Source organism: Anomaloglossus baeobatrachus, chromosome 2, assembly GCF_048569485.1.
Source record: "Anomaloglossus baeobatrachus isolate aAnoBae1 chromosome 2, aAnoBae1.hap1, whole genome shotgun sequence".
Taxonomy (NCBI): domain Eukaryota; kingdom Metazoa; phylum Chordata; class Amphibia; order Anura; family Aromobatidae; genus Anomaloglossus; species Anomaloglossus baeobatrachus.
In genome coordinates, this window is record NC_134354.1 from 43,265,893 (window position 1) to 43,279,208 (window position 13,316).

The 13,316-nt window shown below is 52.3% G+C and overlaps 1 protein-coding gene across 4 annotated transcripts in view; it reads right to left on the minus strand.

Moving 5' to 3' along the window:
• The window catches only part of LOC142290927 (interferon alpha/beta receptor 2-like), a 97,530-nt gene that overhangs the window by 19,675 nt on the left and 64,539 nt on the right, over positions 1-13,316 (minus strand). For all 4 annotated transcript variants that reach the window (XM_075335017.1, XM_075335018.1, XM_075335019.1 and 1 more), the window contains exon 7: positions 5,848-5,981. In XM_075335017.1, coding sequence (XP_075191132.1) covers positions 5,848-5,981 — 134 coding nt within the window. The remainder of the gene's footprint in view (positions 1-5,847; positions 5,982-13,316) is intronic.

Genomic DNA, 13,316 nt, shown 5'->3' on the forward strand with positions numbered 1-13,316 from the left:
GCTGACATTTATGTGGACTGGCGCGCAGGGCGAGGGGTGAGGGAGGTGGGGGTAACTGATCGGATCCCTGCAAACGTGCTACTTGGGACAGATTTGGGGCAGATAACCTCCCAGTTTGGGCCCCAACCGAGGGCTGAACCTTCAGCCAGTACTGACATGCCTCCGGACAATGTTAATGTGTTATCTATGAATGATGTAAGGGAGGAGGGAGTGAACTCTGATATTTCTGCTTGCATAGACACCATAGACACACACACAGCTGCAGCTGTGACAGGGGAGGGGGTCAGAGAAAGGTGTGACAATGCCTCTACAAGTAATCAGCCTGTGAGCTGGGATCTGCTGCCCTCTGCAGGGATAAGCAGAGAGCAGGGTGCTGCAGGGGGAGGACCAGTGTGTGGGGTGGGGGCTACCACAGCAAATGTGGGGTCCCCAGAGATTTCACAGCGGGGTTCTGTTGCTGCAGGAGGGGAACAGGCAGGTGAGATTGGGGCCGGTCCAGGAGCGGAAGTGCTCCCAGGTAAGATCTCGGTGCATGGTTCCCCCACAACCGGGGTGTCAGGAAGCCAGGTAGGTCTGCCTGAACCGGCGACTTGGTCAGGAACGGAGGAGGAGCAGGCACGACCCACGGTCGCAGCGGCTGTGGCCGCTGTCACCCGCAGTGGGAGTGCTGGAAGCCAAGGGGCCTCCCGGAGGTCCGATAGCTCTTCCCCTTCTGACCAAGTGGCAGCCGAGTCAGGTGGAGGCCAGGACACAGGTCCCGGGGTACTGACTGAAGATGTGACAGTCTCGTCGATTCTGGCCACATCTAGTCAGGGGTTTCAGGCAGCGTTAGAAGCTGACGACAGCCTGAAAGCTCTTAAGGAGCAGGCGGCACAGCCTCCCTCGGACTCGGACCCGGAGCGAGTGGTCTGGGACCAAGGACGGCTGTACCGGGCCACGGTCCAGCAGGGTTCACCGGAGGCGTGGCCCAGGGACCGACAGTTGGTGGTACCCTATCCGTTCCGGACGGAGTTGTTGCGGATCGCACATGAGATTCCGATGGCCGGACACCTAGGGATCGCTAAGACCAAGGCCAGGTTAAACCAGCATTTCTACTGGCCAAAAATGGGGGCCGATGTGGCTGCCTACTGCCGTTCGTGTGAAACCTGTCAGAGAGTGGGGAAGGCGGGGCCACGCCCCAAAGCCCCACTGGTATCTCTGCCAATCATCGATGAGCCTTTCAGGAGGGTGGCTGTGGATCTGGTCGGCCCGCTGGCCATCCCCAGCAGCTCCGGGAAACGCTTCATACTGACGGTAGTGGACTATGCCACCCGGTACCCAGAAGCAGTGGCCTTGTCGTCCATTCGGGCTGACAAGGTGGCCACCGCATTGCTGGAGATTTTCTCCCGAGTGGGTTTTCCCCAGGAAATGCTCACTGACCGGGGGACCCAATTCATGTCCCAGCTGATGGAGGCCCTCTGTAAGCAAGTCCAGGTGCGACATCTGGTGGCCAGCCCGTACCATCCACAGACTAATGGCCTGTGCGAGCGGTTCAATGGCACCTTAAAGCAGATGCTTAAGATGTTGGTCGACTCCCATGGGCGTGACTGGGAGCGGTATCTCCCACACCTGTTATTTGCTTACCGGGAGGTTCCACAGGCCTCAACAGGATTCTCACCGTTTGAGCTCCTGTACGGGCGACGTGTGCGGGGCCCCCTGGCTCTGGTGAAAGAGGCTTGGGAAGGGGATTTGGCCACCCCTGGAGTGTCGGTTATCGAGTATGTCATGCGCTTCCGGGACAAAATGCAGGCCTTGACGCAACTGGTACACGACAATATGGCTCAAGCCCAGGCCGATCAGAAGCGTTGGTACGACCAGAACGCTTGTGAGAGGACCTACCAAGTGGGTCAAAAGGTGTGGGTACTGGTCCCCGTACCACAGGACAAGCTTCAGGCAGCCTGGGAAGGCCCATACCTCGTGTACCAGCAGCTCAACCCTGTAACGTACCTGGTCACCCTGGACCCTGCCCGTGGAAGGCGGAAGCCCTTCCATGTGAACATGATGAAGGCACATCATGAGCGGGAGGCATGTGCGCTCCCCGTGTGCAACCTGCCCGAGGAGGGAGAAGCGGAAACCCTCTTGGATATGCTAGCCCAGGTTAGGGCAGGCGGATCCATTGAGGATGTGGAGGTTGGCCACCAGCTCTTGGAAGACCAACGGTCCCAGCTGTGGGCCACCCTCCTCCCCTTCCGGGGGTTGTTTACCAACCAGCCCGGAAGGACTGACTTGGCTGTCCATCACGTGGACACTGGGGATCATCCCCCGATCCGGCGTTCAGCATATCGGGTCTCCCTGGAGGTGCAGCAACACATGCGCCAGGAGATTGACGAGATGCTGAAGCTGGGGGTGATCCAGGCATCCAACAGCGCTTGGGCCTCGCCTGTAGTCCTCGTCCCTAAGAAGGACCGAACCACTCGGTTCTGCGTGGACTACAGGGGGCTCAATGCGGTCACGGTCGCCGATGCGTACCCAATGCCACGCATCGATGACCTGCTCGATCAGTTGGCCGGGGCTCAGTACCTGACCATCATGGATCTGAGCCGGGGATATTGGCAGATCCCCCTGACTCGCAAGGCCAGGGAACGCTCTGCCTTTATTACCCCATTTGGACTGTACGAGTCCACGGTGATGCCATTCGGGATGAGGAATGCCCCTGCCACTTTCCAGCGGATGGTCAACACCCTGCTCAAGGGACTTGAAGGGTACGCGGCCGCGTACCTGGATGACATTGCCGTCTTCAGTCCCACCTGGGAGGACCACCTAGAGCATCTAGCACAGGTGCTCAGGTGGATCCACCGGGCAGGTTTGACCATCAAGCCGGGAAAGTGTCAGCTGGCCATGAGCGAGGTCCAGTACCTCGGTCACCGGGTAGGTGGGAGAACACTGAAGCCCGAGCCTGAGAAAGTGGAAGCCATCGCATCCTGGCCCACCCCCAGGACCAAGAAGCAGGTGATGTCCTTCTTGGGGACCGCTGGGTACTATAGGAGGTTTGTTCCATGCTATAGTAGCCTGGCAAAGCCCTTGACGGACCTCACCAAGAAGAAGCTGCCCTCTGCAGTCGATTGGACAATGGACTGCGAGACAGCCGTCCGGGCCCTAAAGGACGCCCTGTCCAGCCCGCCCGTGCTACAGGCAGCCGACTTCACGCGGCCGTTTGTAGTACAGACCGACGCCAGTGACTTCGGCCTCGGTGCGGTGCTCAGCCAGGTGGACTCTGCGAGCCAAGAGCACCCAGTCTTGTACCTGAGCAGGAAGCTGTTACCAAGGGAAGTTGCCTATTCCACGATGGAGAAGGAGTGCCTGGCCATAGTGTGGGCCCTGCAGCGTCTGCAACCCTATCTATACGGGCGCCACTTCATCGTGGAGACGGACCACAATCCCCTCAGCTGGTTGCACACCGTCTCTGGGACGAATGGGCGATTGTTGCGATGGAGCCTTGCGCTCCAGCAATACAACTTCACCATTCGCCACAAAAGGGGCCGTGACCACGGTAACGCAGACGGGCTGTCCCGACAAGGAGAGGTCGCGGACGGGCGCACGGGGGAACACCGGAGTGTGCTGCCCCCTAGCGCCCTCAAAAGGGGGGAGGTGTGAGGCAAATCCCGGGATATGAAGATGAATTATGACTCCAGTCATAATCTCTCATCACTCCCTGGCAGTGCCCCCTCCCTTCTTGTTCTCAATGTCCAGCATCTGTGAAGGTGTTACACCTCCATGGCCATGTCCTGTGATATGGAAATGAGGTGGTGTGGGAACAATGGACACAGGATGACTCCCTGCCGTCACCCTGTAACAAGAGTTGTATCTCATTAGCAAGGCTATGGAAATAGCCAGACAGAACGACTCCAGTAAAAAATGGTTCATATCTCGCAAGCCATATTTCCGATAAATATGGCAACCATAAAAATGGTGTCTCCGCATGTGGACGATGCCGGCACCCCCTTTTTATGGGAGCAGGACATTGGGAAATGCCCCAGGCGTGATATCAGCCAATGGGGAACTGGCAGACAGGTCATGAGTCCCCTCGTTCTGTAGCTAAATTCATAACTGTCACAATGAGAGCATTGGCGTCCGCCTACGACGCTCCCAGGCAAAGTTATGGCCCATATTCCATGTTGGGATATTGTCCATAACTCAAGCCAGGGGTGGAGCAGTGTTCCCTGTGAGGTCACGAAGGTAGGAGGGGACCTGGATCTGCCCAGGTTGATAACCCTACTTCGGCCATTTTCCAGCGTTCTTCTTTCGCTGGGGGCACGTGTAGGAAACATCTGTGGGAAGGATCCTAGAAACCTGGGTACAGCGCCCCCCTGTGGCCAGACGCAACAAGGTAACTGCTGGAACTGTGTATGCCTGTTTGTAACCCATGCTTTGATTGTAACTGTACTCTGACATATGTATATTCTGTAGATTCCCTATTGTATATATTGTAGTTCCTAGTGTGGCTTTAGGCTGATTAAATTATATAATTAATCTTGGGCTGTTCTGTTATCTCGATCTTGAATCCCACGTCTGTGTGTTCGGCTAATAGTTACCGTAAATCGGTTGGTGGCAGCGAATTGTGCCAAGGATTATTGTGGGGAGGCCAGTGAGATTCGGGGAGATTTTATATATTCCGCCCGCGGAGGTCGGGGGAATATATACCTTACTCTCACCGGGGACCCTTCAATAATCGGCATAAGTAGTATAGCGGCCTCCTTGCTTATGGTCGGGCAATTCCATAATTGGCCTGACTATAAGAGGGGCGCTAGAGAGCGCGTCACGTGCTCTGTCTGTCGGTCGGGAGGTATAAAGGAGGGGTGACCCCCACTTGTTACCCCCCGATTGTGACGTACTGGTAGCCAGCGCGGGGGATTTCTGAGTGACCCCCCCGGTGGTTTGTGACAGCTTACTACAAAGTATTAATTAAATTTTAGTAAGTGCGTTCAATACTTTTTCCATGGGTCATTTCTCATTATTACACATCACTAACTTTATGGACATCTATGGTTTGATTTCTTTGCCTGTGTGAATTGGATAGGTTGTTACCGACATCTGGGGAGAAATTCATGTCACTAGTACATTTAGAAATATACTTACTCAGAAAACTGGTGACATGTTCAAGACTTATTCCACCTGCTGTATCTGCCTTGGCAATATCGGCTGGACCAGTAAACCATCTATTATGTATTTGGGCCTCCTGCTTCTCCCCGGCAGCAGATATCGAGGAAGATGAGGAGAAGGCAGTTACATTTTAGCCTAATCTTCTCTTGTGCAGTTGCTTCCTCTCCTATTCCAACTAAAGTTCCCATACACAGACTAATATTTGCTGAACCTGATGATATTGGGGGGGTTCAGCTGGTGGTCCTATGTGTACAGTGGAGCTGGCCGACTGCTGGTCAGGAGTGATTGTTGACTACGCATGTCCGATTAAGGCCGAGCAATCGCTCCTGTGTGCAGGAGAGACAGCCGCCTAATGTGTATGGCCAGCCTAAAAACACATGCGTGCTCGGATAAAGAGTGTGTGCATTGCTATGGGGAGGGGGGAAGTAAGAGAAATAGTTGCCAGCTAACTAATTATAAAAAAAAAAAAATCATAAAAAGTTATACCGGCGGCCATAGACGGAAAGGGGCCCTTGTGCAAGAACAATATGCGGGGCCTTTGCAGCCAAATAACTCCTCATCATGCACAATTCCACCTTTGGAGGTGGAAATTGTCCCTCTTACCTTTTGGACCCCTGTACGACTACACAGGTTGCACCAATGATATGTCTGCCCCTGCATTAGTCACTGCCTGAACACCCCCATAATACTAACGTATACCATACGTACCAAAACTTTGGGGATCCTAGTCTTCACCTTGCAGATAAACCCTGCTTTGTCCAGTCCAGATAGGAATAAGACCAAACCAACCAGGAGCAGAACTCCGCAGACTACAGACACCACTATATACAGCGTGCTGCTCCCTGAAAGAAGACAAGGAAACTTTGTTAGAACCGCAAGATTTTTTTTATCTACAAGTGCAAATAATATATAAACTGGGCCTCATTGGTAGTCCAGGTCAGTAAGGGATGGGTGGCATGGTTGTGCAGATGTCTAAACAGTGATCAGGTGGGATCAGAGTTTTCTCCGATCCGGTCCAGTGACACAGAATGTCAGCTATTAGCCATAACCTATACAGAAATATTTTCCGTCTGGGGTGGAAATGTTCAATACAGGTTAAAAGGGGTCATCTTCAATAGGAAACCAATTTGTCAAATACTTCATTATTGAACTATGAGTTATCTGAGGTTCAGATGAAGGCCGTCCACATGATACGGCTATCGAATGGCCCCTGTAATAAAGACTCCCATCTAGTAGCACGTTGGGCCATCTTTGTCCTTCAGAACTGAAGCAATTCATCAGAGAATATAGCTTCATCATCCTACGGGAATAACGGCCCATGTTTACAGGATTGCTTCTTCTCCCAGATACCTGAAATTATCTGAAGGTCCTGACTTGTGCTGAAGAGCCTATTTTACCTCTACCCACAGATGATAAGAGTAAGATCTGTAGACTGTGATGTCCGGGGATGCTAGGAAAACTGGCTGCCATGTTCTTGGAAGCGATCCAGGACTATACCAACTTTGTAGATGTAGAAACTTGGCACTCAAGATCAATGTGAATAGTGGTTTTTATTGTGAAGAACTTGTAGGACCAGCAAAAGCACAAACGTTTCGGTCAAAGACCTTCAACAGTGTGCGTGCAGGGGGTCCTCAGAAAGTATAGCAACTTGGCAAACGGTGTTGCTGGGTATGACGTGGTGTCCACCGCTGTCTGAAGGTCTTTGACCGAAATGTCTGTGTTTGTTCTGGTCCTACAAGTTCTTCACAATAAAAAACACTATTCACATTAATCTTGCGTGCCAAGTTTCTATATCTACTTGAGACGGTTTTGGACCCTACTTGAGCACCATCCCAGACGTGCTGTGTGTTTCAACTCACTAAGTATACCAACTTTGTGGCTTGGGGCACTGTCCTGTAAACAGCTGCCATGAAGGGATGAACCTGGTCAATCACAATTCCTAGTTAAGCTCTACTGTCCATCCATTGGTTTAAGAAGACCCAAACGAGGTGTCCAGAAAACCTCACCACCACCACCATTACTTCATCAGCTTAAACTGTGTGCACCTGACAGGAAGGGGGTCAACGATTCATGCCGCTTGCTCCAAATTTTGACCCTCCCATTCACATGGTACAAGAGAAGTCTGGATTCATCTGACCAGGTGTTGTTGCTCTATTGCTCTGTGATGCCATATTCGCTCTTTTCTTTCCTAGAGCGTTGATTTTCTGTTTCCCTAAATTTGACCACACACTTGATAACCGTCAGTCGAATGACCGCCACACACAGGAAGGCTCGCCCGAGCGCTCCCGTGTTCCCTATGAGAGAGCCATTGCCACATCACCTTTAATCTCCTTCAAACAAAAAAAGATCAGACTACTGAATTCCAACTTCCTGATCCCAATGTTCCCCGACATAATTTATTGGGGGGAACAGTAGGGAGTCTACCATAACATTAGATGATCGAACGGCCCTGCAGAAATCAACTTTTATCTACACTGTATGGGGGCCCTGAAACTGGTCGTCTGCTCCTTTAGCCCATCTGTCCTAAGGAACGACAAGTTGTGCCATAAGTCACGTCAGTTAGGCACTAGCGTTGTATTTGGCGGCGACATTACTGGACTGTGCACACCTGTTCATCAAAGACTTCTTGAGAAAGAAAAAGGCAAAACGTACGTCAGGGTCCTGGGGTCTTTATCTGTGTTGCGATCTCTTATCTATGGTATGTCTAGTATTTGATATATGTAGTGCATTTGTATTGTACTAGTTATTTATGTATATATTTAATAATCCACCTGCTTGGTACATTTACACAGTAACATTCAATACTATACATATTTTTTTTACTATATCCTTTTTATACAGACTATTACTTTTAGAGATTACAATAGACTTTATATAATACCCATTTCTGATGACTGTCGTTGACCTTCTTGTGTGCATTGCTCTCCATTATTTTAATGCATATATTTTAATAATTATGCATATATTATTAAAAACATACATGTTTACTAATACACATTCTTTTTCGTGGTTATTCACTTCCTTCTGCAGGGGTGTCATGCGGCATACTAGGGATGCCGGCGTCCCTCTGTACCTTGTGCAGTGCACCTGCTTCCCTCTTCTTTGCCGTCCGCGTATAAGTGCAGTCCCCGGCTGTTGTTGCCGGTGCCCACGTGATGGTCGGCTCTGCTCCCACCTAGGCTGCAGGCTCTGCATATGTGTGGGGTTTCCTGCTCTCCAGCCTAGGGGGGCGCGCGCACACACACTTCCTCATCTTTTATAGCGAGAGGTGTGCACCCGGCCAAGGTGTCCCAGCATATTGCTGGGAGGCACCAACTATTTAAGGCTCCTCCCCCCGATAGGAGGTGCAGAGCATTTTGTGTCTTTAGTAGGTGTTTCTCCTGAAGGGCTGGTGTCTTCTGTTCCTAAGTCTGGTCACCTGTCTAAAGCTGGTATCCTGCCTGTAGTCCGGTTAACCATTGTCCCGGTGTGCTCAGGTATCTGCATATTCAGGGACCGGCGAATCTGGTTACTGGCATTCCCCCTGGACTCCAGCCTGGTCCTGTATTTGTGTTCCTGCCATGTGATTTACTCTGATATCTTGCCGTGTGATGTACCCTGATATCCTGCCGTGTGATGTACCCTGATATCCTGCTGTGTGACGTACCCTGATATCCTGCCGTGTGATGTACCCATATATCCTGTTGTATTACCTGTTATCCTGCCATGTGATGTAACCGAAATCCTTCCGTGTCCTGTGAATAAAGTTGTGTTTTATGTAACCTGAAGTCTTGATGTACCTGGTGTGCTGACATCACCCTGCTGTGGTCCACGCCTGTGTCTACACTGCCCTGTTAGGGTCCGTGCCTGTTGTATCTGATGTCTGATGACCTCTGCTCAATGTCTGGAGCCTGACCCGATGTCCATAACCTATGCCTGAGGACCCGTGCCTGAGGTCCTACTCCTGTAGTCTCGCTCCTGATGTCTGCTGGTGCTTACCTTGCTTGTTCCTGTTCAGGTCCCTTCTCTGTGTTCTGCTTCTCCAGTCCAGCTGTCACCCTGGCCTGCTCAGCTGCCACAGTCCCGGGCTCTTGTCCTGGGAGTGACATCTGGCATCCTGCCTTGCGGCGGGCGCATAGTCAAGCCCCTCCATATGCTAAAGGGTAAGTCCGGGTTCCCCTGTGGTTAGTGTGTCCACTCTACTCTCAGACAATCTTCGCCTTCCTGGATCCACTGGCGGTGAAGTCGTGACAAGGGGTTTGTGTAACATTAGATGATTGATTGACCCTGCAGAAATCGGTGGCTTAAAGGGGTTGTCCACTACTAGGATAACGCCTTCTGATTCCACCCTTCCAGAGGTGTCCGGGCTCGAGGTGCCGGGGCTCATGTTGGGTTGTGAGGTCACATGAGCTTCATGTCTATTCAGCGCTGGTTTCTGTCTCCCCACCTTTAGACCAAAACAAACAATCAACAGGAAGTGAGCGCAGCCACAGCTTCCTTTTGATTGAGTCATTTGGTCTGAAGGCGGGGAGACAGAAAATGGCACATGTGAGCGCCAACACCGCTGGAACTGTGCTGGTATGGGAAGGCAGTATAGTCCTTATTATATTACCTGGGGGAAGCATGTGGAATCAGAAGGGCTTGTCCTAGAAGTGGACAACCCCTTTAAGCCAACTTCTATCTAAACTGTATGGGGGCCCTGAAACTGTCCTATAGTCCATCCTTACTAAGGAATGAGGAGTTGTACCCTAGGTCACGTCAGGAGAGCACCAGCGTTGTATTCGGAGTAGTTTTCTCTGGACAGTGTAGGCCTGTTCATTGGAACGATTACTCATATTCTCCACTGATCCCTTTAAGGCTATGTGCGCACGTTGCGTGTTTTTCAGTGCAGAAAAAAAACGCACCCTCTGGCAGAGGGGACAATTGTAAACAATGCGTTTTTAAAAAAAACGCATCGAAAACGCATGCGTTTTTCATGCGTTTTCCATGAGTTCTCTTCAGGTGCGTTTTTCACCACTTAGGCTATGTGGCCATGATCCAGTGACACGGCGTGTAGTACCCAGTGTCAGCTTTCCTGCAGAGATGTGAGTGTTGTCCACGGGAGAACGCAGCTGCCCGTGCCCACGATTTGGGTTCAGGCTGCTGTGGACTTTAGCTCTATTCTACCTGCAGAGAACACTCATCTCCACAGCATAAATTGACATGCTGAGGCTCGGGAAGCTGCGCCACAGCCACAGGTCGGTTTATGCTGCGGAGAAAAAAGAGAATTTTGTTTACTTACCGTAAATTCTTTTTCTTATAGTTCCGACATGGGAGACCCAGACCATGGGTGTATAGCTTCTGCCTCCGGAGGACACACAAAGTACTACACTCAAACGTGTAGCTCCTCCCTCCGGGCTATATACACCCCCTGGATGACAATCTAACCAGTTCAGTGCAAAAGCTGAAGGAGGACATCCACCCATAAGTAGAGATAGAGTAAAACTCGGAAAAACCGGAACCTCTGTCTACAACAACAGCCGGTGAAACACACGGAACAAGAACTGCCAACAGGCAACAGGGAGGGTGCTGGGTCTCCCATGTCGGAACTATAAGAAAAAGAATTTACGGTAAGTAAACAAAATTCTCTTTTTCTTCATCGTTCCTTATGGGAGACCCAGACCATGGGACGTCTCAAAGCAGTCCATGGGTGGGAAATAACCAAAACTGAGAAGTAGGCAAAACCTATCTTCACAAGTGGGCGACAGCTGCCTGAAGGATGCGTCTGCCCAAGCTCGCATCTGCCGAAGCATGAGCATGCACTTGGTAGTGCTTCGAAAAGGTGTGCAGACTAGAGCAAGTGGCAGCCTGACAAACCTGCTGAGCCGTAGCCTGGTGCCTGAAAGCCCAGGAGGCACCGACAGCTCTGGTCGAGTGCGCCTTAATCCCTAGCGGTGGGGGCACCTGAGAATGCTGGTAGGCATCGGAGATGGCCGACCTAATCCAACGAGCTAGGGTCGGCTTAGAAGCCGAGAGACCCTTGTGCTGACCCGTGGTTAGCACAAAAAGTGAGGTGCACCGCCTAAAAGCGGCGGTGCGTGACACATAGATTCGAAGCGCCCGCACCAAATCCAAGGTATGCAACGCCTTCTCAAAGCGATGCACAGGGGCCGGACAAAGGGAAGGCAATGAAATGTCCTGATTAAGGTGGAAAGGAGATACCACCTTAGGGAGAAAGTCCGGAGTCGGACGGAGAACCACCTTGTCTTGGTGAAACACCAAAAAAGGTGACTCCGAAGAGAGCGCAGCCAAATCAGAGACTCTCCTGAGAAAAGTTATGGCCACCAGAAATACCACTTTCTGTGAAAGTCTAAACAAGGGAACCTCCCTAAGAGGCTCAAAGGGGGGTTTCTGTAAGGCCGTGAGGACCAGATTAAGATCCCAAGGATCCAAAGGCCGCCGGTAGGGAGGAATGATGTGAGATGCGCCCTGCATGAAGGTGCGCACCTGAGCCAGTCGGGCGATACGCCGCTGGAATAATACCGACAGAGCCGACACCTGTCCCTTGAGGGAATTGAGGGATAGTCCTAGCTGCAGACCGGACTGTAGAAGGACAGGATGGTCGACAAGGAGAACGGCCAAGGAGCATGGCCGGAAGAGCGACACCAGGACAGGAAAATCTTCCAAGTCCTGTGGTAAATCTTGGCCGAGGAAGACTTCCGAGCCTGAGTCATAGTGGAGATGACCTCAGAAGGAATGCCTGAAGCCGTCAGGATCCAGGACTCAAGAGCCACGATGTCAATATGTGAGCCGCAGAATTCTGGCGGAAGAACGGACCTTGAGAGAGAAGGTCTGGGCGGTCCGGGAGATGCCACGGCATTTCTACGGACAGACGGAGCAGATCTGGGTACCAAGCTCGCCTGGGCCAGTCCGGAGCAATGATTATGACCCGACGGCCCTCCATTCTGATCTTGCGCAGAACCCTGGGCAAGAGAGCTAGAGGGGGAAACACATAGGCCAGACGGAACTGGGACCAATCTTGAACCAGCGCGTCCGCTGCGAAGGCCTGAGGATCGTGGGAGCGAGCCACGTAAAACGGGACCTTGTTGTTGTGCCGGGATGCCATTAGATCCACTTCCGGAGTGCCCCACTTGCGGCAGATTGACCTGAGCACTGCCGGATGAAGGGCCCACTCGCCGCTGTCCACGGTTTGACGGCTGAGATAATCGGCCTCCCAGTTTTCTACACCTGGGATGTGGACCGCGGATATGGTGGACTTGGAGTCCTCCGTCCACTGAAGGATTCGTTGAACTTCCAACATTGCCAGGCGGCTGCGAGTCCCGCCCTGGTGATTGATGTAGGCAACCGCTGTCGCGTTGTCCGACTGGACTCGAATGTGCTTGCCCGCCAACAGGTGGTGAAAGGCCACGAGAGCTAGAAGAACAGCCCTGATTTCCAGCACATTGATCGAGAGGGCTGATTCGGACGGAGTCCAAGTGCCCTGTGCTCGGTGGTGGAGAAATAATGCCCCCCAGCCGGAGAGGCTGGCATCCGTGGTGAGAATCACCCAGGACGGAGTCAGGAAGGAGCGTCCCTGTGACAGAGAGAGGGGCCGAAGCCACCACTGAAGAGAGCTCCTGGTCTGCGGCGACAGAGCCACTAGCCTGTGCAAGGAAGAGGTCCGCTTGTCCCAACAGCGGAGAATGTCCAGCTGCAGAGGACGCAGATGGAACTGGGCAAAGGGAACCGCTTCCATTGACGCCACCATCTGACCCAGCACCTGCATGAGGTGCCTGATGGAGTGACGGCGGGGCTTCAACAGAGAGCGCACCGCCAGATGAAGGGACTGCTGTTTGACTAAGGGCAGCTTTACAAGTGCCGGCAGAGTCTCGAATTAGCGGAAGCCACCGCCGTGCGGTGAGAGGCCTCCAGAATGGCAGACATGGCGTAGGATGAAAAAGCCGAAGCCTGGGAGGTTAAGGCAACCATCTCGGGTATAGAGTCCCTGGCGAGTGAATGTATCTCCGCCAGAGAGGCAGAGACTGCCTTAAGAGCCCACACTGCTGCAAAAGACGGGGAGAACGAGGCTCCTGCCGCCTCATATATAGATTTGGCCAGAAGGTCAACCTGGCGGTCAGTGGGATCCTTAAGAGAGGTGCCGTCGGCCACAGATACGACTGTCCGGGCTGAGATTCTCGACACCGGAGGGTCCACCTTTG